The following is a 25,726-nucleotide window of genomic DNA, read 5'->3' on the forward strand; positions in this document are numbered from 1 at the left end:
CTACACTGATTTAAAAATATTTCATTAAACTATGTTTAAATTCTCTTTGGCAAATCTATTGGGATTTCTGTGACACAAGTAAACTTTATTCTATTCATTACAAAGTAAACAGACCGCGCAATGAAACACCAAGACGAAGTGATTATTTCAAGAATACGCATCTTCATTCAAAATTGACGCATTCTAACCTACTAAACAGAGAACTTCAGTCTGAAGGTATATCTTGTGACTGTCCATTAACTATACATCATATTCGTTTTGGTAATGTGCAATCAATGCAAAAACGTTTTACAAATATTGACAATCATTATATTATACAGTATTTACAAGAATGCGATTTTTACAAAAAAGGTTGAAAACTTTGATATTACACATGTTGATTTACACGAAATGATCTGCATTTTGACCTGTGTATGTAGGAATTGGGCTTACGGGGGCGCAACTTTATGAGGCAGGGGGTCTGGGGGCCGCATTGAGGCTCCTGGATTTTATAGATTTTATAGAGCTTGACATGTCTCCTATTTAGTAATTTGTACTATTTTCTATCCTTTTTAATAAGGTAAAATTAATAAAATGACGCATATCTTAAGGGCTTTTGGGAAAAAAATTAAGTTCTCCCAATAAAGTAATTCAATAAATTAGATTTTGTCATTTATTTCTCCTGGAGTGGAAAGAATTATTGCTTTTTTATCGTTTAGTACATTTTTCTAAACAAGACGCCACGATTTACCTTAACTTTGAAAATTTTAGGGGGGGGGGGGTTGCGCCCCTTAAATCCGCCACTGCGTATAAGGGTGCTCCATATCAAGGATCGAGACTCCTTGGCACGCAAAAGATCGTTTCTCTGATTTTCGAAAAAAGAGTAGGCTCTGTGGGGGCCGTTAGGGAAACTCAAATACTCACACCTAAACATAGTTCAATTATTTAACCGCCATAAAATGGCTGAAATATTGCCTAAACGGTGTAAAACCTCAATCAACCAATCTTAAGCAGCGAGTGTCAGCTGATTGACAGATACAGCACGTGTACCTCGTGTGTAACAATCAGTACATGTAATGAATAAAATAGCACTTAAGTCTTCCTTTACTAAATAAATAAGATACCCATGGGCCACATCGCTCACCTGAGTCACCTTGGCCTTTATCTCAAGACTTTCTATATATATTTGCATGTAAAACCTTAGTCCCTATTGTGGCCCGAACCTACCCCTGGATGGCATGATTTTTACAAACTTGAATCTGCACTATGTCAGAAAGCGTTCATGTAAATGTCAACTTCTTTGGCCTAATGGTTCTTGAGAAGATTTTTAAAGATTCTCTCTATATATTTCTATTTAAAACTTTGATCCCCTATTGTGACCCCAACCTATCCCCGGAGGCCATGATTTGAACAAACTTGAATCTGCACTATGTCAGGAAGCTTTCATGTAGATGTCAGTTTTGGCCCAGTGGTTTTTGAAAGGAAGATTTTAAAAGATTTTCTCTATTTATTCCCATGTAAAACTTTGACCCCTATTGTGGCCTCATCCTACCGGCTAGCACATACAATGTTTCAAGCAGAGGAGACGTGTACCAAAGACCTAGCCATAGTCATAACAACAGATGCATTGAAGAAAGGTTGGGGTGTGTGTGTGTGTGTGTGTGTGTGTGTGTGTGTGATGAACAATCAGAAGGTATCAGGCAGATGAACACAGAAAGAAACTTTCTTACACATAAATGTATTAGAACTGAGAGCAGTGTAATTTTCTCTACTAACATTCAAGTGCCAGAGCTGACGAATCAGAACATACAGTTACAACTCGACAACAGATACATAAACTACATGGGGGGGGGGAGCTCATTCAGACACCATGAATTCTATTGCCAAAGAAATTTGGGAGTGGGCAATTCAAAGAAACATTCATTTGACAGCAGTACATATTCCAGGAATAGAAAATGTCAAAGCAGACTTTTTGAGCAGACACTTCTAAGATCAGATGGAATGGCAGCTGAATCGGCATCTATTCCGCAGAATTGTTCAGACCTTATTTTACCCTCAGGTTGACCTGTTTGCCATTCGTTTGAATTATCAGCTCCCAAAGTACGTATCCTGGCAACCAGATCAAATGGCATATGGAAGACAGATGCTTTCTCAATACAATGGAAGCATCTCCAAGTTTATGCTTTCCCTCCATTCAACTTGATATCACAAGTCCTTTAGAAAGTGAGACGAGATAACCCCTTTATGATCTTGGTAACTCCATTTTGGACAACACAACCTTGGGACCCTCAAATTCTCCAGTTATCGTGCGACAATCTAATTCTCTTACCGAAAATAGACAAAATGTTGATCCTACCATATGTCAAAGAACATGTTCACCCACTCCAGAAATCGTTACAACTAGTCACATGGACTGTATGTGGAGACAGTACCAAGGTTTTTCAGCAAAATCAGCAGAAATTCCTAGCAATGCATGCAGAACTAAAACCACCAAACAGTACCAATCCTCAAGGAAATTATGGTTAGGCGGCAGGAATTTGGATCCCTTTTCAGTTTCTGCCATAGACATAATAGAGTTTTTATCAAATGAATTTCAGAAGAACAAGTCTTACAGTGCTTTAAACAGTTACTGTTCTATGTTATCAGGAACTGTGAGTCCAATTGATGGTTTTGCAGTTGGGAAGAATCCAACTGTTATTCAGTTTTTGAAAGGTGTATATAATTTGAATCCAACTACACCAAAATAATGTACAGTTTGGTATGTTTCAGTTGTTCTGAAATATATTAAATCATTACCATGTAATGACAATTTATTACTGAAGGATTTAACTTTCAAACATGTCATATTAGTAGCTTTAGTTTCAGCAGATAGAGGACAATCAATTGCATTATTGGATTTAAAATTAATGTCTCTTCCGTCAAAAGCAGTGTTTGTCATTGATAAACTTACTAAAACTTCCAAGCCAGATAAACCTGTGAAGAAAATAGTTCTACCCGCTTATCCAAAGTGCGAGAAATTGTGCATAAAATCGACATTCACAAGCATATATCGAAAAAACCAAAGACTTGAGAAAGTGTTCAACTTTGTTTGTTTCTTTACATAAACCATATAATGCAGGGACATCTTGTACTATAGTTAAATTATGGGCTGAGTTTTAACAGGTTGTATTATATCTCTTATAGTAACAATTACAGTTTAAGTTTATTTGATTTCTGGAGTTTGACCTACTTTTTGAAAACTTTAACTTGCCAATAACTTTTGAGTTCTTGAAAGAACAAGGGACATTATTGGCCAAAATTGGCCGCGCTTCAAAAACAGATCATATTTTGCAGGTAGAAAGGTGATAATTTTCTCGTTTCATTCATATATAACATGTACCATTTACTTGTTGCTGATATTGAGAAAATAACGTTACAATATTGCATTGTTAACTCTGACGCTATCTTCCGACGGTCGCTTTTTCGGAATGACGTCATCGACCTTGTAGGATTTACAGTCCCCTGATTCATCTAGAATATTTTTCTAAAAGTTACAATTTTAACTTTTTATATTGAGATCAAAGACTAGTAAAAAATGGCATGCTATGGAAAATACATTATTCATTTACATGTAACTTTATTGTGGTCATAGACATTTTGCGGAAGAATCTTGTGTTAATTAGAGCAAGGAAAATAATGCGTGTATTTGTCAAAAATCGTTAAGTAGAACGCAATCATATTTTCGAAGGTGCTGTTCAATGTCCTCCTATTCAAATGAAATATGGAAAATAAATATACAATATATTGAATTTGAATTAAATAGACACACCCCCTGCTGCCCCACAACTGACAGCTGATGGATCTACGTCAGTGGATGAAGGACAGTCCATTACATTACAATGTAACTTATCTACGCTGGGTAACCCTCCCATCACGTGGAGCTGGATGTGTGGAGATGACACACTGACCACTGGAGTGACCAATACAGGGACCCAGTCCGTGCTGATATTGACAGCCAACAGAAAGTACAACCAGAGAACGTGTCAGTGTAGAGCCACAAGTCCAAGATCGTCATTATCGTATAACAGGACGTCAGGAACACTAACTATCACCGTGTACTGTAAGTACATTATGAAAGTATATAACTACGTTAAGTGATGTACAGTACGAGTTTCCGACCTTGATTAATTACAAAACAGCGTTGATTGCTTATTGAGTTTTGTTTACTTCATCTTGACAAGCGTCACGCTTTCGAGATTATATTACATTGACGGTTTAAATTCAGCGGGAGGAAAACCGATGTTTGAAATATGCTTTATGAAGAACACACCAAGAAACATTTAAATCACTCAAAATATCAACATTTAAAATGTATTCAGATAATGTCTAATTCACTTTCATTACTAGATTCATGAAATAAGAAGTAATGTTCACAGTAAACCTAATACAAAGTACTTTCCAATTTCAGTCCGGTACTGGTGTTTTCTGACTCTCCTGTTTTTCATTATAATTATAATATCATGCATGTGAGTAGTAGGAAACGTGGACTTGTACTCCCATTTGCCCAACTTTCCAACTGAATTGTGCAATTCCAACAAAGATGCATTATGCAGTATCAAGCGGATATGTCCGATATTTGATATTTTGAAATTCCAAATCCTCATTTCTTATTGAAGTGATTTTTAATGCACTGAAACGTACATGTGGTGAGTTGCGATTGTGATTCATTGATTTCACTGCTCAAATTGATATCAGTAATTAAATTATCTAATGATTAGCGGTAAGTTAACTTCAACTACGGATATAATATTTCTGATTCATCATTGTGTGTTAATGCAAGGTGAAGATAACGAACAGTGATCAATCTCATAACTCCTACAAGCAATACAAAATAGATAGTTGGGCAAACACGGACCCCTGGACACACCAGAGGTGGGATCAGGTGCCTAGGAGGAGTAAGCAATGGTATATATTTGTACAAAGTTGATATATTTTAGTGCTATTGATACCATAGGGATTTTTATGCCCCGAGATCGAAGATCGGGGGGCATATTGTTTTTGTCCTGTGTGTCATTCTGTTATTCTGTCACTCTGTCTGAAACTTTAACTTTGCTAATAACTTTTGAACAGTAAGTGATAGGACTTTAATATTTCACATGAGTTTTCCTCGTGACAATACCTTTTCGTTGGTTCTAAACCTTTTGACCTTGACATTTGACCTACTTTATTTTTTTTTTACATTGGTCATAACTTTTAAATGGTAAATATTAGAGCTTTCATATTGTACATGCATATTTCTTGTGACAGGAGCTTTCTACTAGTACCAAGATATTTGTCCTTGTAACCTTGGCCATCTTGGAATTGGTCATTATCGGGGGCATTTGTGTTTCACACAAACATCTTGTTTTTGCTGTAAAATGTGCGTTTTAAAGTTTAGAAATAGTTGAAAATTTAAATAAAATATGATAATTGAAAATGATAGCAACATCGTTGATGTAAATCATTCTTGAATCTGCTAAATCTTTAGAATTTTCCAGGTGTAATTTCAACCTCATGGAAAAATAACTTTAACATTTTATAAACTGTTTGAATACCGCATTTATTAATATGTTGATTTTAAGGTAAGGTTTGCGACATTTTGACATGTAGCGAACAAAGTCATGTTGCATATCAATATGTTCAGTAGAAATTTATTTTTTTAAAATTGACTTTTAAAAAATTGCCCGTGTCGTTTTTTGACCAGATAGGCTTAGTTTTGTGATGTTTTACATTTTCGGAATCTTTGTACAAAAGGGAATACTAATGGTATATAAACTACAAGAGGCAAACTTATGGGGTAAAAAAATGTCATTTTAAAACACAAAAAATAGCACTTTTTATATCTTGCATAAAATTTAAATCGTTTGCCATGGCAACAAAACAAAAAATGCATATTGAGCAGCTTTACAAGGTCTACGTCAGAGAAATTTCACTTTAAACATATTTGAACCATAAACATTTACGAAAGTACATAGAATTACTACTCACCGGGCTTTGTTTCCATGGTAACAGATTAAAAAGAATTATTTCATTTATGCGATTTGTCACTTTGTTTTATAATTGTACAACTTTTAAAGAGTGCCTTGAGCATTTTCATAAACAAGATACAATTCCAGCCCAAAAATGATAAATTATAGTTATATCTAATTGTCAAGTATTGTAGTATCACATTTGAGGTTTTTTTCTGAATACAATACAATGTTTTCAATATCCCGGCGGGTTTCCCACGGTCCTGCTTCGTCATAAATTCATTGTTACATTAGCCCGAACCTGTCTTATATATACTACATCTTTGAAATAAATTCCCTCTTCTTGTTCCATTGCCTGATGTTTGTTTACATAATTGAACATACAACTGTGACCTTCACGACAAGATAAAGCCCGGTCAGTGGTGGATCTAGAGAGAGAGAGAGAGGGGGGGGGGGGTAGCGTAAAGTTAGTAAAAATGGCACTAATAAATCTGTTTTATGTCGACGTATGCAGATGTTCACCTGAGTCAAAATTAAGACTATGTTAAGATATACTAGAGAAGACCCTTTCTTATTCTTACATGATCATATCAGTTGCTTTTCTACATTTCAAAGTACATGCGATAAATCGTTCTATCAGCGCAAGTAGATGTCATAGCATTAAAATAAAAAGTGGATGTCATACCATTGATATAAAAAGTGCATCTAATTAGAGAGTATTGTCAGGTTTATTTTTTTTAAATGCTTGGGAATAATAATTCCTAGCATTGTTAATGTCGAACCTTGTCTTTGAGGATACTATTCACAAACAATTGATTATGACAGCATGAAAATAAATCCTACTTTCCCTAGCAAGATCCACAGAGATTACATGGTCACAACATAATTTTAATGAAAATTAACCGTAGAGCATACTAAATATATGTATACATAAAAAATGTAGACTTTTATAATATCAAAGGAAATAAATTACAAATGATCATTTGAGAAACATTAATAGACATTAATAGACATGAACGGTAAACTGACAACTCAACTGTATGACAAACGGGATGATTTCAGCTTCTCCATTGTCAACTTCCCATATTTATGTAGCAATATTCCATTATCACCTGCATATGGTGTTTATATATCTCAACTGATTCGATGTGCAAAAGCTTGTTTTGCGTGTAGTCAGTTTTTAATCGAGGTAAGCTACTGACAAACAAGTTGATGGTACAGGGGTTTCAACAGTCTCGATTGAAGTCAGCATTTCGCAAATTCTATGCTCGTTATAACGATCTAGTTCGTCAGTACAGCCTCGCATTGGGTTAAATGCTGTCTGACATGTTTCATACCGATTGTTAAGCCGTTCTTGGCACAGTGATTTTGACTGCGGATAACTCCGTTTACCTGATCAGGATATAGGGCTCACGGCGGGTATGACCGGTCAACAGGGGATGCATAATCCTCCTAGGCACCTGATCCCATCTCTGGTCTGTCCAATAGCGTTTGGATCAAATTAAATGTAGTTTGGATTTGCTAATATATTCCTTATTTGAATTTGGGACTCTCACTGAAATCATCTATTTTCTGGGCCAGATGACTGTAGAAACTGTCCCTACTTCTTTCACTAGGAGCATTGCGATTCAAAAAGCATAATCCAATCAAATATTGAATTTGAATTAAATAGATGCACCCACTGCTGTCCCACAACTGACAGCTGTTGGATCTACGTCAGTGGATGAAGGACAGTCCATTACATTACAATGTACCCTGTCTACACTGGGTAACCCTTCCATCACGTGGAGCTGGATATGTGGAGATGACACACTGACAACTGGAGTGACCAATACAGGGACCCAGTCCGTGCTGACATTGACAGCCAACAGAAAGTACAACCAGAGAACGTGTCAATGTAGAGCCACAAGTCCAAGACCGCCACTGTCGTACAGCAGGACGTCAGGAACGCAGACTGTCACTGTATTCTGTAAGTAAATTCTAAAAGTTTAAACCTACGTATACTGCAACTGTTTATCAATTCCAGTTATCATATTCTTGGTAATAATTATTCCGATTCTGCACTGTGCGAAACGGATGACGTCACAATAGCAATTACCAACGACCGGTCCAGAAACCAATATAACATATCAGACCGGCGTGCAAAAGTGCATATCAATCCCAAAGTTTACGTATTCGGGAAAATTATCAAGGAGGACGTTCAACAATAGAGAATGCAATACGCATTCACGCGTAACAATCAACATATAAACGTTTTAACCATGTGGGAAATCAATGTATGGGAATTTTTTACCATAGTTAATTATAAGCAATGCATCACAGTTTTTGCCATAGTTAATCAATGTATCACAGATTTACCATTATAATGAAAGTGCCTACGTTTTTACCAGAGTAATTCACTGTATAGAATTTTACCTTAATAAAGTAATGTATCAAATACGTGATATAACTTTAAAATTTAAACAGTTACCCGCATGTGATAAATAAAGTAATATTTTATAAAATGAGCTTCCGGACTCGTTAAAAACATTCTACCAGTCGTATACAATATTTAACGTAGAGATTGCATGGGTCATTGAAAATTAACGAATCTATGAATTTTTATTTTTATTTTTACATATTTTGTTGTTGACAGTCTTTGTAACTCATTATGAACGCAGTTGTCTTAAGTAGGGCCATAGAAATATGTCAGGAAAAAAGCATTAATAAACAGATCAAATTGTGACAAATTCTGTAAACACAACCCTTTATACAAAAACAATATGTATATATCATTAAGTGCATATTGACCTCTTATACATTTTTCACCAGACCGACAGTCTCTACATCAACTCTGTATCACGTGATCAAATATCAAGATAAAAACGTATCGTGTATGTATAAATCGTTAAATTGGCACGATATCTAGATATCAATGCAAGTTGAAGTTAATATAACTTCAAAGCATATTAATTTCTTAATTTGAAAAGTGCTGAGAGCAAGTTAATTGTGACTTGTAACATGTCTAATTTTTGCATTGAATATGCAAGATGCGGCGATTTTTGCACATACGAAGTTGAATCTAGCCTGAAAAACATATTTTCTGTTGAAGTCAGAACTTGCTCCCCTAACTTTCCTTTGGCACTGAAGTTCACTTGTCACATAAATCAAACATCTTTCACTTAAAAACCTCGGGGTGTCGTGCCAATGATGAATTTTTAATGTACGGAAACCCTGTTTATGCAAATGAGTCCATTGTGAAAGTAACTATACGTGTAGATTAAGGGCGATATCAAGATCACAATATAATATGGATATTACTTTAGCATGTATGCTATATAAAGAAGAAATTGAAACTTTTTCAACATCAAAAAGAATTAATATAACCCATTTGACAGAAACGTTTACGCGATTGCAGTTTACCGTTTGACAGCGGTGGTAAATAACGAAACAATATTTCGACATTTCAAACCACAAAAGGACTGTAGTTATGTACGTCATGACCTTCGTCATGACGTATTTTTCATTGTGACGTCGTGAAATGTGCCAGTGCGGTAAAGTATATTTATGTACAGCACTGGTAGTAAAAATTTTATGGGGAAAGCCTTAACTCAACCGCGAAAGTATCATATTTGGTTTTCACGGGAATAATCAATTGTCACGCAACAGTTGTCATGGTAACTCGTCTTATCAACTTTCTGTAATAAATGGTACATGGTGTCTAGAATTGATATAAAAAGAGTAAATGATACAAATTTTATATCAAATTGAAGTTAAAACCTTAATTAATATATAGTATGCAAGGTGAAGATAACGAACAGTGATCAATCTCATAACTCCTACAGGCAATACAAAATAGATAGTTGGGCAAACACGGACCCCTGGACACCCCAGAGGTGGGATCAGGTGCCTAGGAGGAGTAAGGATATCAAAGTGTCCATTTACTTTCATATGAAGTAGAAGCACGGCTGCTTATGAGAAGTTTCGCTATTCTTGGAAGGCAAATATTCGCCAAAGCAGACACATTTTCACCCCCTGAAAAATAAATGACCAATTCTTTTTATTTTTACATATGTTTTAATATATGTTAGTAGGATTTTTCCCCTGAAGTCATCGATATTGGTTTTCATATTTATTATGGCGCTATGAGCTCTAAATAGTTACCCCCTCCCCTCCTCATATAAATACTGCAGGTGATAATACGATAAATATGATCACTGTTTGTTATCTTCACCTTGCATGTATCTATTTTAACTCATATTAAATCTAAAAAACGTTTCATATTTATCATTGAATTTATTCCACGTAGAATGATAGCACTGCTGACTTGGAGATGCATTTATTACTTTCTGTTTGAAATTACTTGTATAGCATACTCTGTAAATGAAAGGTGAAGATAACGAACAGTGATCAATCTCATAACTCCTACAAGCAATACAAAATAGATAGTTGGACAAACACGGACCCCTGGACACACCAGAGGTGGGATCAGGTGCCTAGTAGAAGTAAGCATTCCCTGTCGATGTAGGTTAAAAACGAGGGAAGTATTACCCAGCCGATGTAAACTGTATATTGTGACGTCGTATTACCTGGATGTTTTTTTCTCCTTTCAAACCAACCGATTATCAACAATAACAACACGTTCTTATTTTTATATTATAAGAATTAGCTGAACTAATTCAGAAAAATAAACACTTTCTGATTTCTGTTATCGTCTACGTTACATATAGTACACTCCCTTGATTTCCTCTTAGCTGACGATCTCAAAGTGGACGATGGAAATATTTGTAGCAAATGTTTTAAATCTATGTATAGTGTATTTAAGAAATACATGATAGGGGTTATCAATATTCTTTGCTCAAAATGACACGTTTACGCAAGCTGTGTTTCCTTGGCCTAATGGTTTCCCTTTGATATTATACAGTATATCCAGCATTTTAGATTTATGTGCACTAACACCACTGTATACAAGTTATGAAATTTATAACATTGGGCGTATATATTATAATTTTAATAAGCCTAGTGGTTTGTGAATTAAATTTACGTAAGTCTGAAAATTAACAGGGGAGTGGGGGTTACATGTATCATGGAGACTTAAACTATGACTATTATTTAAAAGATATTTAAAACGTAAGTCTTTGTTTCCATCGTATGTCATTACTGATGCTTAAGCGCGTAATGTATTCCGGAATCGGAAACGATAATAGTTTTTCTTTAGATACTACATGAATAAACCACATGATGCCTTGCAATCACTACCTTAAGCATGAAAAATTGCAGTATGTGATAAATAGAATATCGCATGCCAAAATCAAATATTTTCATATAAGCCCTCGGGCACCATATCAACCCTTGGGCTGATATAGGGGCCATGCAGGCTGATCTGACATGTGATTTGGATTTTAGCATTTGCTATTCTCTCTTTATAGCATTGTCAAACTATGTTTAAGAATATCTCACGAAATTTGGGACTATCATTTAATCATGATTTTTATTTCAATGCTGGGTTCTTTCATCGCAGCGAATGCAGGAGATATTGCGCATCTCGGAAATGTACAAAAGTTCCAAAGGTTTACATTCCTGTAAGAATATTCAATTTACTTCTCTGTATGTTGATGTCATGCAAAATTCATACAGTTAAAACGATTTTTATCGTTTTCAACATCATTATCAAGTTAATTTGGGTTTTAACGTATAAATAGCTTTTGTGTCTTTGAATTTAAAACATAGCAATATAATTTGATTACAAAGAAATATCTGGTATCCATGATAATCAATTTTGATTAATGGATATAATGTTGAATGTAATTTCATGCTCATGGAGGAAGACAATAACTGCACCACATATTAAGCTTTGGAAAACGCACGAGATATATTGCTTTTCTTTAGATAGGTTTTTATAGGTCAACTTCATTTAAAACAGGACTTGTCGCGGTACCTGAATGGTAAAGCTTTGGCATCGTGGTTCTTAGGAGGTTGTGAGATTCGAGTTCTGCTGTACGTCACCTACAGCTGGTGATGTCTCAATACGAGCGAAATATTCAAGACGGGACCTTTAAAAAACGGGAAAAAACAACATATCTTGCAATTTCATTGACGGATGTTGAAATATTCATGACAAATATTATCATCTTAAAGTCCCATACACAATGTGCAGATGTAAAACAGTAATAAAAGGTCATAAATTTTAATTAAAAAGATACACCCCCTGCTGCCCCACAACTGACAGCTGTTGGATCTACGTCAGTAGATGAAGGACAGTCCTTTACATTACGATGTACCCTGTCTACGCTGGGTAACCCTCCCGTCACGTGGAGCTGGGTGTGTGGAGATGACACACTGACCACTGGAGTGACCAATACAGGGACCCAGTCAGTGCTGACATTGACAGTCAACAGAAAGTACAACCAGAGAACGTGTCAATGTAGAGCCACAAGTCCAAGATCGTCATTGTCGTATAACAGGACGTCAGGAACACAAACCATCATTGTGTACTGTAAGTAAATTCTAAAAGTGTATACCAACATCAAGATACAGAGAATTAAAGTTTCATTTAATTCTAAACGTATTTCATTTACATTTTAGTATTATGAAAATTTTATACCTTGAATTGAAGTTGATTCTGTGGTAAAGATTTTGACCTTACCTCGCATACAGAATGGCTTGAGGCAGTCCTAAAATGCGTTTGCAAACTGAAGTCCATGTATTGATTGTTGACTATTTCCTTTTACTTCATTGTTTACTTTTATTGATTGAAAAAGCATATTTTAAAAGAATGTTTTAAGGATGTACCACTTTAGATATATATTGAATCGAAATCATTTGTACTGTCTTTACTTTGATGTATCCATAGGGTAGAAAGTAAAGAAAAAATGATCGAATATTAAAACTTTTTATTTTTAATCTTTAATGGAGCTGAAAGTTGAATTTAAAAATGATCATGATAAAAAAAAAATGACCACAAGAACTTTGACATGCATGACTGTCAATGTGATGTACGATCCTACATGGTCATGGAAATTGAGTATTGTGATTATTATTCCAGTGGCTACAAAAACCTGATGGAATAAATCTGAAAGTAGCCAGCATTGAAATCGTTTTGAAAAATGGTCAAGAAGCAATATATATGGTCAATGACGGATCTTGTTAAAACTTATGTTGTTCGTTTGCCGCTGAAATTTAATAATTTAATGATTTTATAATTTTAAACAAGCAACTGGTGTTTTATCATGTAATGGCTATCATCTAGCTTATAGTATTAAGAATTACTGAATATCAAAGAAAACTGAACATTCATCTTTTTTCGTGATGCTTTCATCGACAATCACTTTTATTTCAATATCTAGAAATCTAAAATTCCCTTCAGATAACAACGTCATAATATCAAACTTGAGTGCAGAATATGTCACCAGTGAACACGGGCGACTTCAGATAAAATGTGATGTGGACGGAAACCCGTTATCTACTATCACGTGGCTGTTTGTACAAAACAACACTGTTGTAAAGAGAGACTCTGATGTAAGCAGTAGCTCACTGGAGATATCGTCAGCAAATTGCCTAGATCACGGGAGTTACAGTGTTACAGCTTATAATGGAAAAAGTCCAGGAGCTGTGAGAACAACCCATGTAACGGTTAGATGTAAGTTTTCTTTGATTACGGACCAATGTTAAACTTATGTCAGGAGGCAATGCAATTAAAACAGGTTACATAGGCATTGCTTAAGATTCTTAATCTTTATTAAATTTCCAAGAGATGGGGGGCGGCTTGCAAATTTAAAAAAAAAGTAGTTAAGGAACGTTTGAGAAAACCGGACATTAGCAAGCACGTGTTATGGAACCTATTGCTTCCATTATACTCTTGCAGTTGATTTATCCATTTTTGTGAACGTCTTACCTTCCGCTGGTATCCAATAATTGAAATATACATTAAAAGTCAGTTGATTCAAACTATGCTAGTGGAGACTAACTGCGCTAAAATTATGTAACAAAGTCCACACTTATAGAAGCGCAGTTATTTCAATTGATTCGTTCATTTGTATAAATTGATACTTTTGTATTTTATGGGTGGTGTAAATTCATACAGTTGTCTATACCTCACAAGTCAGTAAATTAATCGAAACAGGCATGATACATCTTGGAGAACAAATCCATTTGGAAAAGCATATTTCCCTCTTTGTACGTACTGCGTAGATATTGTTTCTAAGCAATTTACATTACCGTAGATTTTTTTTCCCGATCGTGTGTTTATTTATCGAACAGGTAAACCCCGACTGCATTACATTGATTCCCAAACTCCGGACAACCTTGCCCTAGGATACTGCGACTCTCTTAACATGCTTGTGAAAATGTTATTATACCCACCAGCGAATCTGATGAAGTGGACTTTCATGGGAAAAAACAATTTGAGTAGAGTCATTCAGAATAATACAGATGGCTACATAATTACAGACGCCAAAGGAGAAATGGAACAAAACATCACTCTCTACAAAAGTAATATCAATACTAAAGATTTTGGAGATTACATCATACTAATTCAGAATGATGTTGGTACCTTCTACAAGAGCTATCGAGTGGACACCGCAAGTAAGTCAGTTCAAATAGTATGGTATGTTATTTATGTAATTCACCCTTATTTTCAGTCACTCAAATGCCGTTTGCTGTATGGTTTCTCCGTCGAATACTTTTAGCTTCTTCTGAACCAATCTAAAAAAAAGTTTAGCATGTAACATCCATGCATATGGGTCAAGGAAACGAAAAATTGAAGTTGATTGGTGTGGCTAAAGGCATCATCTGAGTCACTCAAATGACGTATTGTGTTATCTAATTTGATAAATCAAAGCTTCAAGGGTCTCAGTCTCAGTCGACTCGTTCACGATTTCCAACAATGGAGGGTTTATATAACACCATATTATGGGTTTTAAATTTCTTAATCTTTAAGGTATAGCAAAGCAAAATATACATGCATAAGCAGTATGCTTAACTAGATAAGTATGACATTTCAAGATCACAAACAAGGAATACGATGCATCGGCTTGAGAATTTTACCCATAAAAGTTTCAAAAGTTGTGTAAACGTAAAGTTCAAGATTAAAAGTCACTATCCATGTTACCCAGCACATCAGAATGAGATGGTCAGTTATCCGTACATGTAAAATGTCAAAAGCCTACCACGAAAGACAAAAAATTGACAGCCCGGACAAAGTTTGTAGCAGGTATCAATACAAATTATTCTACTGAAGTATTCAAAGATCTTGATCGCCTCTTCCTTCGTCTTGTTAGCATGAAGTATTCTCGCACAAATGTACCACGTTAGTATGTACATGACGTTAACGCCTTAGTTGTTTATTTATTTACAGATAACAAATATATAATTCTTTAATTCATTTCAGATACATTTTTGTCAGAATTCTATTAAAATATTACTTCAAGGATCACCATATTCGTTTTCATGGAAAGCTAAATGGAATATATCAAGTAAAACAAAGTCCTTACTCATCTAACCTTCCCCTCCTTATATATATGCGCGATTAAGATATCATTTGAAAGATTTTATAAGTCTTTCACCATTATTGTTGGCTACAATTTGAATATATCATACGTAACGTTATTAACCATGTTTAACAAATCTTAAACTCAATGAAAAACATGCAATGTCTGCTTTCATATTCACAGAGTATCTTCTTCCGTAAGCCCTATATATTATTAGATCGATACGCAAATACTTGTTCTTCGTATGATCAGCTTTTAAATCGAGGCAGGCTACTGACAAACAAGTTGATGCTACATGGGTTTCAACAGTCTCGTTTAAAATCAGCGTTTCGCAAATTCTATGGTCGTTATAATCATCTAATTTGTCAATGCAACCTCTTTTTGGGTCGATTGTTAAACCGTTCTTGGCACACTGATTTTGACTAAGGATTACTCCTTTTACTTGATTAGCATGTAGGGTTTACGGTGGGTGTGACCGGTCAACAGAAGATGCTTTCTTCTCTTAGGTACCTGACCTCACCTCTGATATTCCCAGGGGTCAGTGTTTATCCACCTTTCTATTTTGTATTCCTTATAGAAGTAATGAGATTTATCACTGTTCGTTATCTTCACCTTTCATAATATAACCAGAATAGTTATATTTTAGTAGCACTCAGTTCGAGGTAATAAATTTAGTGGGTATGGAGGTTGGATAGAGGGCTTACTGCGGAGTTGACCTTGATCATCAGTGAGTTTTAATTCCACTCCTCCTAAGTACCTGATCCCACCATTGGTATATCCAGCGGTCCATGTTTGTCCTGCTTTTTGGCATTCTTTATAGGAATTATAAGATTTGATCACAGTTTGTTATATTCACTTTTCAAGTATGTTTCAAATATAAGGTTAGCTTGGTATCTAACCAGGAGTAGATTAATTGACGGATCATTTTACGGTGAACACACTAATATACCATGAAATGGTGGTTTACAACATGAAAGGTAAAGATTTTCAATGTGTTTTACGCATTAATCATAGACATACATACTCTGCAAAAAACTGATACTATATAGAGTTATGAATAGAAATAAAACTGCTTACAATTTCTGAATATCCACACGACAGTTCTTGACTCACTGATGTTTTACGGATTACTCCGTTTATCTGATCAAGATATAGGGCCTACGGCGGGTGTAACCCATAGGGAAGGGATGTTTACTCCTCCAGAGCACCTGAGCCCATCTCTGCTGTGTCTAGGAGTCCGTGGTTCCTCAACTCTATTTTGTATTTCGTATTAGAGTTATGAGATTTATCACTATCCATTATCTTCACCTTGCATAGGACAAACGTATAAGTATTGTTTTGCGCTATTGTATGGTCTCTACGACAATGTTTTTGATGATTTATCTTGAACTCGAATTCTCAAAATTAGATTTTGTTATTTCCACAAATCATTTATTATCACCAATACTATATTGACTTCAGCACCGCCAGTGACACCTACCAATGTTACGCTGGACTGTGACAATCCCCATTCCATAAAGCTATCGTGGATTTCTAACTTTAATGGTGGAGACAGTCAGACATTTAAGATTTCCTATTCCACTGAAGGAAATTTATCAGCATTATTTAAAGATGTAGAGTACATCCGTGACGAGGGATATAATATACTCCACAGTTACACTCCCAGAATTAAGCTTCAGGGAACAGTGTGGTTTACTGTTAGTGCCTCCAACTTGTTTGGAAAATCTACATCAGATGCTCAATATTGCACTGTTGCAAGTAAGCCTTTTCACTAGACATCTGTTATTAATAAGTTTACATTAATTTTATTTTGGGCATTTTGAATGAAAAGATGTAATGCACTTCCAGCTTTGATGAGTTGTATTCCCTGATTCGGTTTCATAGGAAGTGTGCAATCTATATACACATGTACACATTTTGAGAGAGAGAGAGAGAGAGAGAGAGAGAGAGAGAGAGAGAGAGAGAGAGAGAAAGAGAGAGAGAGTAATGCTAAAGTATTCCGTGTTGATGTGAAAGCATCATATATTATTCCCTGATGTTTCTGTCAGTGCTTGCGTTATTGTGAATTTTAAGTTTACTTGTAAAGCGGCAACTATTTTGATTCTGACAACGGTTTAAGTTTGCAAAAAGAAAACGGTTTTCCACTGGGTTAAAATTTGGCGATTGCACCAACAAGAATCCATATTCAATGCTTTGCTGTCCAAAATACTGACAGGGGGCTCTTTTAGAGTGGATAAATGAAGTTGTGTCTTTAGAATCACGATGCGTTGTTGTCACTTGTTATTCTACAGAAATGGTCGATTGATTGATTGATTGTATCTTGCTTAACGTCTCACTCGAGAATCGTGACATTCACACCTAGTGCCAAGCGTTTGGCAATGGAACTGTCACTATCTATTTTTAACGACTTAGGTCTGTCGCGGTCGGGATTCGAACCCCGGCCTTCCGCATGCGGGGCGAACACTCTAACCTCTCGGCCACGGCAGAAATGGTTGAGTCATTATTCCAAAATTAACGTTCATAAGAAGACCTTTAACCTTTCATACAATAGATTGATTGAGTGAATATTGTTTAACGATAACATTTCACTCATATGGAGACGTTACCACTGCCGGTGTTGTAGTGTGAGCCTTCCCCCATAATGAGACTTTTCCCCGGAAGCCTGGCTCTAGAGTGAACCTTCCCCCTGGGGGAAGGCTCACTCTAGAGCAGTAGAACCCCCGGGGAAGTATCACTCTAGAGCCAGACTGTACCGTGGGAAGACCTAGTCTATTACTAGTTGTAGAGTCAGTCTTCCCCCATAGCAGGACCCCCCTTCATTTATCCCTGGTAAACTACTATCACTTTATGGATATTGTTTAGATACCAATACCAAGGTAGGTAGGTAATTCCCTGTCCGATAAACTAATATTTATTTCATAGTTTGCGCAGAAGGGGATGAAAGCAGGGGTGTCCCTTTAGAACGAGACTTCAAAAGTGTGGTATGTCTTTAGAGTGAGCCATCTCCCTGGGGATAAGGTTTATTCTAGAACAAGTCTGCTGGGGGAAGGCTCACTCTAGAGCCAGACTTCATGGGGGAGGCTCACTCTAGAGCCAGACTTCCGCTGGGGAGTCTGGCTCTAGAGTGAAACCCCCTGGAGAAAGTCTCACTCTTAAGCCAGACTTCCGGGGGAAGGCGCTTATGACCTTTGAGCAGGGACGGATCCTTATCGTGCCACACCTGCTGTAACACGGAACCTCGGTTTTTGCAGTGTCATCCAAAGGACCGCCACATTTAGTCGCCTTCTACGACAAGCAAGGGAATCTGGGGACCTAATCTAACCCAGATCAACACGGGCCCATGCAAAAGAAAAACAGTTGCCAATTCAATGCGTCTGATTTTAGTTCTAAGTAATTTGATGTGATCATCATGTGAGAACGTGTTGTTATATACTGGTTAATAAGATCATATATATATATATATATATATATATATATATATATATATATATATAAAGACACACTCATTCATTCTTTTGAGATAGTGTTGGGTGTGGGTGTGAGTGTGCGATGGAAACAACCTTAATTTTCAACGTTCATACACATATCAGTGTAGATACGCCTTGACAATTAAGATTGTTGGATTTTGGACACACGAAACACCATTATTATGTAAATGCTTAGGATGACCCCTTTATAATTGCAATTATTTTGTCGTTAGAATTTCCAGAATTACAAGAGAGCGTAGGGAATCAGACTGGAGCAGCTGTTGGGAGTGCTGTAGGGATGGTGGCCCTCATCATCATTATCCTAGTCCTCGTGATATTTCTCCGCAGGCGTTTTACATTCATAATAAGTAAGTATACCTATTTTAATCTGGTAGTAAAGAATTTAAAGAGCTATGATGAAAATGTTCGCAAACGAATATGCACATTTACGTCAAAGACTAGACTATTTGACATTATAGACAGTGGCTTCTTCAATAAAAATGGAAAAAGACCTTCGGTGATCAACCCTTCCAAAAGTCTGTTGGAATTCCCATGGGCACGCATTGTGCTCCTGTTTTATTTCACCTGTTTTAAGATTCTTATGAGACATTATTTATTCAAACCTTCTACTTGAGAGGAAAACATTATCTTGCTGTGGCCTTCAAATCAACATTTAGATGTTTAGACGACGCTTTATTTATTAATAATCATTTTCATTCATATGTTGATTTAATAAATCCCAGGAAAAAAGGACACCACAGATTCTTCTACATCTGCTTTATACTTCGATAACGTGGATAACGAACAATGATTAATCTCTCCTGCATATGGTGTTTATGTTTCTCAACTGATTCAATACACAGGAGCTTGTTCTGCATATGATCAGTTTTTAAATTGAGACAGGTTACTGACAAACAAGTTGGGGGTGCAACGGTTTCAACAGTCTCGTTTGAAGTCAGCATTTCACAAATTCTTTGGTCGTTGTAACATTCTAGTTTGCGAATACAATCTATCATTGGGTCAAATTCTGTCTGACGTATTCATACCGAATGTTAGGCCGTTCTTGACAAAGTGATATTGATTATGGATAACTCCATTTACTTGATCAAAACATAGGGCTCACGGCGGGTGTGACCAGTCGACAGGGAATGCTTACTCCTTCTAGGTATCTGATCCCACATCTGGTGTATAGAAGGGTCCGTGTTTGTCCAACTTTCTATTTTGTATTGCATATGGGAGTTATAAAATTGATCACTGTTCGTTATCTTTACCTTTCATTGGCCACTATTCGTTATCTTTACTTTTGATGTAGATATTGTTACGCCCGAAATATGCACATATTTAGGGTAAATACTATGTCAATTTTATGAAATAAGAAGGAAGCGCATGCCATTTCATAATTTTTCTAAATTGCATACTTTATTTGCTTTGAAGTAATGCAATTCGCACATCCAAGTTCAAACTTTATTTTTTTTTTTAGGAAGAAGAACATATCATTTGAAATTATTGAGATTGGATAAGAAGTGCATATGCACTTCTACTAATTCCTCTCTAATTGTCATAAATTAACAAATGATGCTCATTTGAAAACAATAGAGATGAAAAAAAAGAACTGAAGACAGAAAGAGATAACTGTTGAACTGAAATAATTACAATCCTCGAGTTGTTATGTTACGCTTTTGCCTGCTTTAACATGTGATTTTTAAATGCAGACGATAACGGGGAACATTAACTTAAAATAAATATTTCATTTTGGTGTGATAGTGTATTTCACCTGCTTTGCGAGGGTTATTATCGAAATAATATTGATCTTCATGACAATGCGTTTTATGAATAAGAGTAAACAGGCTTCCCAAGATGTAAATCTGCAGAATAAAAATAAATCAAAATGGAATGGACAACAACGATATCTAGAGCTGGTCTGAGTAGTTAACACACTAAATCAGAAAATGTTATCCTAAAATGGATATTTTGGACTCTTTCAGGGTTGTAATACCTCTTTTGGGATGGAGAAATGTATTTGCTCACAGGTGCACTTTAATTAACAACCCATCTCATATCTAATAAATTCTGGATCCGCCTCGCTCTAGGACATACTTAGTAATGAACTAGGCTATATGTCGGTCTTAAACTAGTTTCTTTATGTTTCGCAAATTATATAGTCGTTATAATGATCTAATTCGCCAAAATATCTATCACTGGGTCAAATTGTGGCTTATGTGTTTCATACCGCTTGTCAGGCCGCCCCTGACACACTGATTTTAACTACGGATTACTCTGTTTGTCTGATCAAGATATAGGGCTCACGGCGGGTGTGAGTGGTTGGGCCGACAGGGGCTGCTTACTTCTCCTAGGTACTTGATGCCATCGTGTTTGCCCAACTCTCTATTTTGTATTGTTTATAGGAGTTATGGGATTGATCACTGTTCGTTATCTTCACCTTTCATTGATATATATTATATACGTTTTGCGAAAACTTTCAGAAACTCGAAATAATATCTCGGTAAAATTTGCTTAAAGTCATTATTTCATGAATTTACAGAAAAATATGAAAGTTGCCGGGCAAATATATGTGATTTTTTAAAAACTTTGCCAAAGAAAGACAACGTAACGAAATATATGCATAGGGAGAGTTCACGAATTACATATATGTGTGTTAAATCTAATATAATCAAAAAGTCATTAAATAATTAATCATCGATCGAATCCATATTTGTATAAAATTTTGATTTTGTTTTTCTTGTAGAATTGGAGAGAAAAAACACGTAAGTTCCACCGGCATATTATTACAATCATTGATAACTAATATTCGAACTTGATTTGAATAAGTTTTAGCTGGTATACCCAATTTCAATCAACTCAGGTGTACGAGAATTGGAACAGAAACCATTTCTAATGTCGATGAATAGCAAGACATCATATCGAAAAGCTATCATATATATCATTATTTTATTATTATTATTATCATAATTAAAATTGATAAAGCTCACAATTATACAAAACGAAAATGCAATCAATGGCGTTCTATATGCAAATTTGAATAAAAAAATACACAATTATAAGACATTAAAATTGACTAGTTATTAACATAGCGATGTCCATGAAGGAATAATAGGTTAGTTGAAAGCACTGATATAAATAAAAATTTCAGAATCGCTGATTGTTGTAATGTGTGTTGGTAGTTCATTCCACACGGTAGGTCCTGATATAGCAAATGACATTGAAGCCAGTGTTTTGCCTTTGACGACAGGGACATTTAGTGTTTTAGCGTCATTGTTTAGGGAGCGAATGTTGTATGGCGATGTTCGAATGCTCAGCATTTTACAGAAGTATGCTTGGCTTTCTCTATCATTGAGACACTTAAATCAACACATGCAACTTTAAACTTGATCCACAAATGAACAAGTAACCAGTATAAATGATTTAAAGCCTCTGTAGAACTGTCAGCTGACTTCTATTTTAGCACAAGTTTTGCCGCATGATTTTGTAAGAACTGCAGCCTTTTGAGGGTACATTTGGGCAATCCGTATAGTACACTGTTGGCATAATCCAAATGGGTAATGACTAACGATTATACTAACTGCTTGCTCGAGTCATCAGTAAGATGTTGACGAATGTGTTAATGTAATATAAATTTAAGGAAATTGTTTTACATTTTCAGTTGCAAAGAGCTAGAGCCACGAAAGGTCAAAATCGGCCCATTCTTTGAATTTAATGAAATTGTCCAAATAGAATCTTATGACAATGTACTTCATGAAAAAATAAAATATAGCATGATATTGCTTACTTTGATGGAAAGAGTTACTTGGAAAGTTGTCTTTGTATAACGTTGTGTCGGCAGACGTTAACGTCATTAAAACATGTACGAGGGTTGTCTCAAAATTCCGTGGACAAACGGCGTTTTTCAATAATCTAACGTCACTGAGAAATTAAACTTTTACAACATGAAGAGCAAACAGTTTTAAATAAAAAATATGTAAAAACAAAATTAATATTACATTTGTAATTGACATTGAATAGGAAAAATTCAGGTTTTTCATTATAGGGAACCATAAAGCGGCGCAGGGTAAAAAAAAAAGGGGGGGGGGGGGTTAATATCATCGAAAAGAAATTACAATCGCTGGAGAAAAAAACCCACACTTTGTTCATTTTATTTCTGACAGTATATTTTTATAGAGGAATTTTGTTTAGATATTCATTTATATACCTGGAAAATGTTTATCAGTATGACGGAATATTTAAATGAATTATGATATATCGTGCGACAGTTAGATGCAAATATCCAGCGAAATGATGACGCTATTCGGGGAAAAAAGACGTCGGACCGCACGAGAGATCGAAGAAATTTTGGGAATCAGCAAATCGTCTGTTCACTGCAGTCTATCGGATAATTCATGAATGCATATAGTATGTGCACGTTGGGTACTTCGGGTTTTAAAAATGAAGAAAATCAAAGAAGGATTTTATGTTCGAAGGATTTCCTCGATCAGACGCGCGAACACCGCGAGAAAATGTTGACGTCGCAGGTTGCGTCGCCGAGTACAACTTTATCGTAAATAATTAATTTTCTCAAAAAGGTAAATAAAAGTGCAAATTTTCGGTATTGGTCAACAATGGTATAATTGATAATATATAACAGGTTTTATGAAATTAAATCAATACCTTAAAAGTTAAAATTCCAGTCCACGGAATTTTGGGACAACCCTCGTATTTCTAATATATGTTCAACTAAAATGCTTTTAAAATACTTCTATATTGTACAGTAGGTAGGAACAAATTCTTTTAAACATGTGTAAAAATAAAATAGCATAATGTGTCCAGTAATTAAATTGTAAGCTATTCCTCGACAATACTCTCGTCGCTGTCGGATTGGTCTATTTCTTCTGGAACGTTAGCGGCGTCTTCAACAAACGATGACCAATCACGTACACCGACTCGCTCATCTGCACTGTACATGAATCTGCCGTATGCAAGATACCACAGTATGGCGGCAATGTGGGCACACACCCCAACTACCCTCGCGCCAGTTTTGCATTTACAGTACCATGCTGTAATATCTGCCTCGATATAAGAAATCCACAAAAGATGGGACTTCGCTGAAACGTGCCTACTTTGTAGTTTGACTTTAAGTAGATGCGGATCTTCTTGGTGAACAAAGATATCGTGGTTACCATCTAAATGTTCTTGTATGTAACTCTTAGATAGCCTCAACTGATACGTGCCGCAAGTCAGCTCTCGAAGCCGTTCTTCAGAGAGTCTGGGGAAATCCACAACTGTGGTCGCTTCCTTCCAAATAGTGGACTTTCTCGTGTCAAGATTTTCTGTTTCAACTCGCTCCTTCAGGGTATTTTCCTGGCGACTAAGGTACAACATCTTGGATTCAATAGCAACATCATCCTCTCGATCTGATGGAGAGAAAAAATTCAGAATTGGTAATTTCGATAATTATTCCACAAAAAACTATTTACCTGTACTTTCTTGTGTAGGCAAAATGTAAACAGTATCAAATATTATAGGTCGTATGATTTTTTTAAGTACTCAAAGTCGTCGCACTCATTCATCTTGAGTTACTATCGGTAGTTATATGTAGTAATGTTTCCTTTATATTGATATTAATTAAGAAAGGAATTTTGACCAAGGGTTGCTATTCTGCACGCACAACTTACCTCCTGACAATGGTGGAAGGAATTTGTTGGAGATGGCACAAACAATTCTGATTAAATCCCCAATATAAGGCACCTGGTTCGTTGGCAGTACTTTGTCGAAATATTTCCACCTTTTAATTCTCGCGTTAGCTGATTCTACTATCCACCTGACCTTCAATAGAAATTGAAAATTGATTACAAACGTATTATAGAGGTAACACAGAAGAAGCTCTCGCTTTTTAAATTTTTTATTATATATTCAACATATAGTGTGTGTGTGTGCTCGCGCGTCTGTGTTTGAGTGTCTGTGTGCGTGTGTGTTTACCTTTGTTACCAGGCGACTTAAATTAGCATCCTCTGTTGATAGCTGTTTCTCTCCACGTTTCATAAAACAAGGAATTTCAGCTCTAATTCCCAAATCTTCCAGGAGACTTATTGCATCACGGAAACCACGGTCAAGAACAAATATATCCTCTTCACGCACCCAGTTTTTTATGTCCTGTACATTTGTTTTGAACATATGGGTAAGAATCGCAGCATCATTATTCTTGACGTCTGCCAGGTATGGTCCAATTGTAGTTAGAAAATATCCAGTTGTTGTGACTACAACCATAGCCTTAACCAACGGTCTCCCTTTATGTAAGCTATATGAACGTCTTTGGAATTGGAAGTTGTTACTCTTTTGGATGTAGATATAAGTTCCATCTAACACCAAGACTACTTCGGTATTACGAGAGGAACCAAACAAGGTATATGCCAGGGATCTAGTGTGCTTATCAATAACCTCTTCACGGGAGATGTGTTGGAGACCCAGGTTTTGTGGAACAAATGAACACACAAGAGATTGTCTTACAGAAGCTATGGCTCGGCGCAAAGTCGATTTTGAGATATTGAAAATGGTAGACAACATTTTGTTTGACAGTCCAGATTTCAGTTTGAATAAAAAAATTCCAAGTGAGGTGCGGGTACTGCGAACTGGTGTGTTCTGGACATCTTTGAGTGATGCGCACAGTTCACTAAATGCATCTTTGCATATACCTGTTAAGTTCAAATAGTCACTTTCAGTGAGATTAGCCAAATCAAAATCAATCCTGGAACTATTATGCAAGGCGACAGTCCTCAAACGTTTTAGGAGATCCAAAATAGTAGACCTGTTTAGCAATGAGGTCTTGTTTGCTTTT

General features: G+C 35.9%; 1 protein-coding gene across 1 annotated transcript in view; it reads left to right on the forward strand.

Moving 5' to 3' along the window:
- Positions 1-25,726, forward strand: part of LOC130048680 (hemicentin-1-like) — an 87,190-nt gene that overhangs the window by 41,329 nt on the left and 20,135 nt on the right. The window contains exons 4-11 of the mRNA XM_056145695.1: positions 3,782-4,078; positions 7,639-7,935; positions 12,145-12,441; positions 13,312-13,584; positions 14,205-14,528; positions 16,895-17,191; positions 19,134-19,268; positions 21,647-21,665. Of these exons, the coding sequence (XP_056001670.1) occupies positions 3,782-4,078; positions 7,639-7,935; positions 12,145-12,441; positions 13,312-13,584; positions 14,205-14,528; positions 16,895-17,191; positions 19,134-19,268; positions 21,647-21,665 (1,939 nt within the window). The remainder of the gene's footprint in view (positions 1-3,781; positions 4,079-7,638; positions 7,936-12,144; positions 12,442-13,311; positions 13,585-14,204; positions 14,529-16,894; positions 17,192-19,133; positions 19,269-21,646; positions 21,666-25,726) is intronic.

This window comes from Ostrea edulis, chromosome 1 (genome assembly GCF_947568905.1).
Source record: "Ostrea edulis chromosome 1, xbOstEdul1.1, whole genome shotgun sequence".
Lineage (NCBI taxonomy): Eukaryota > Metazoa > Mollusca > Bivalvia > Ostreida > Ostreidae > Ostrea > Ostrea edulis.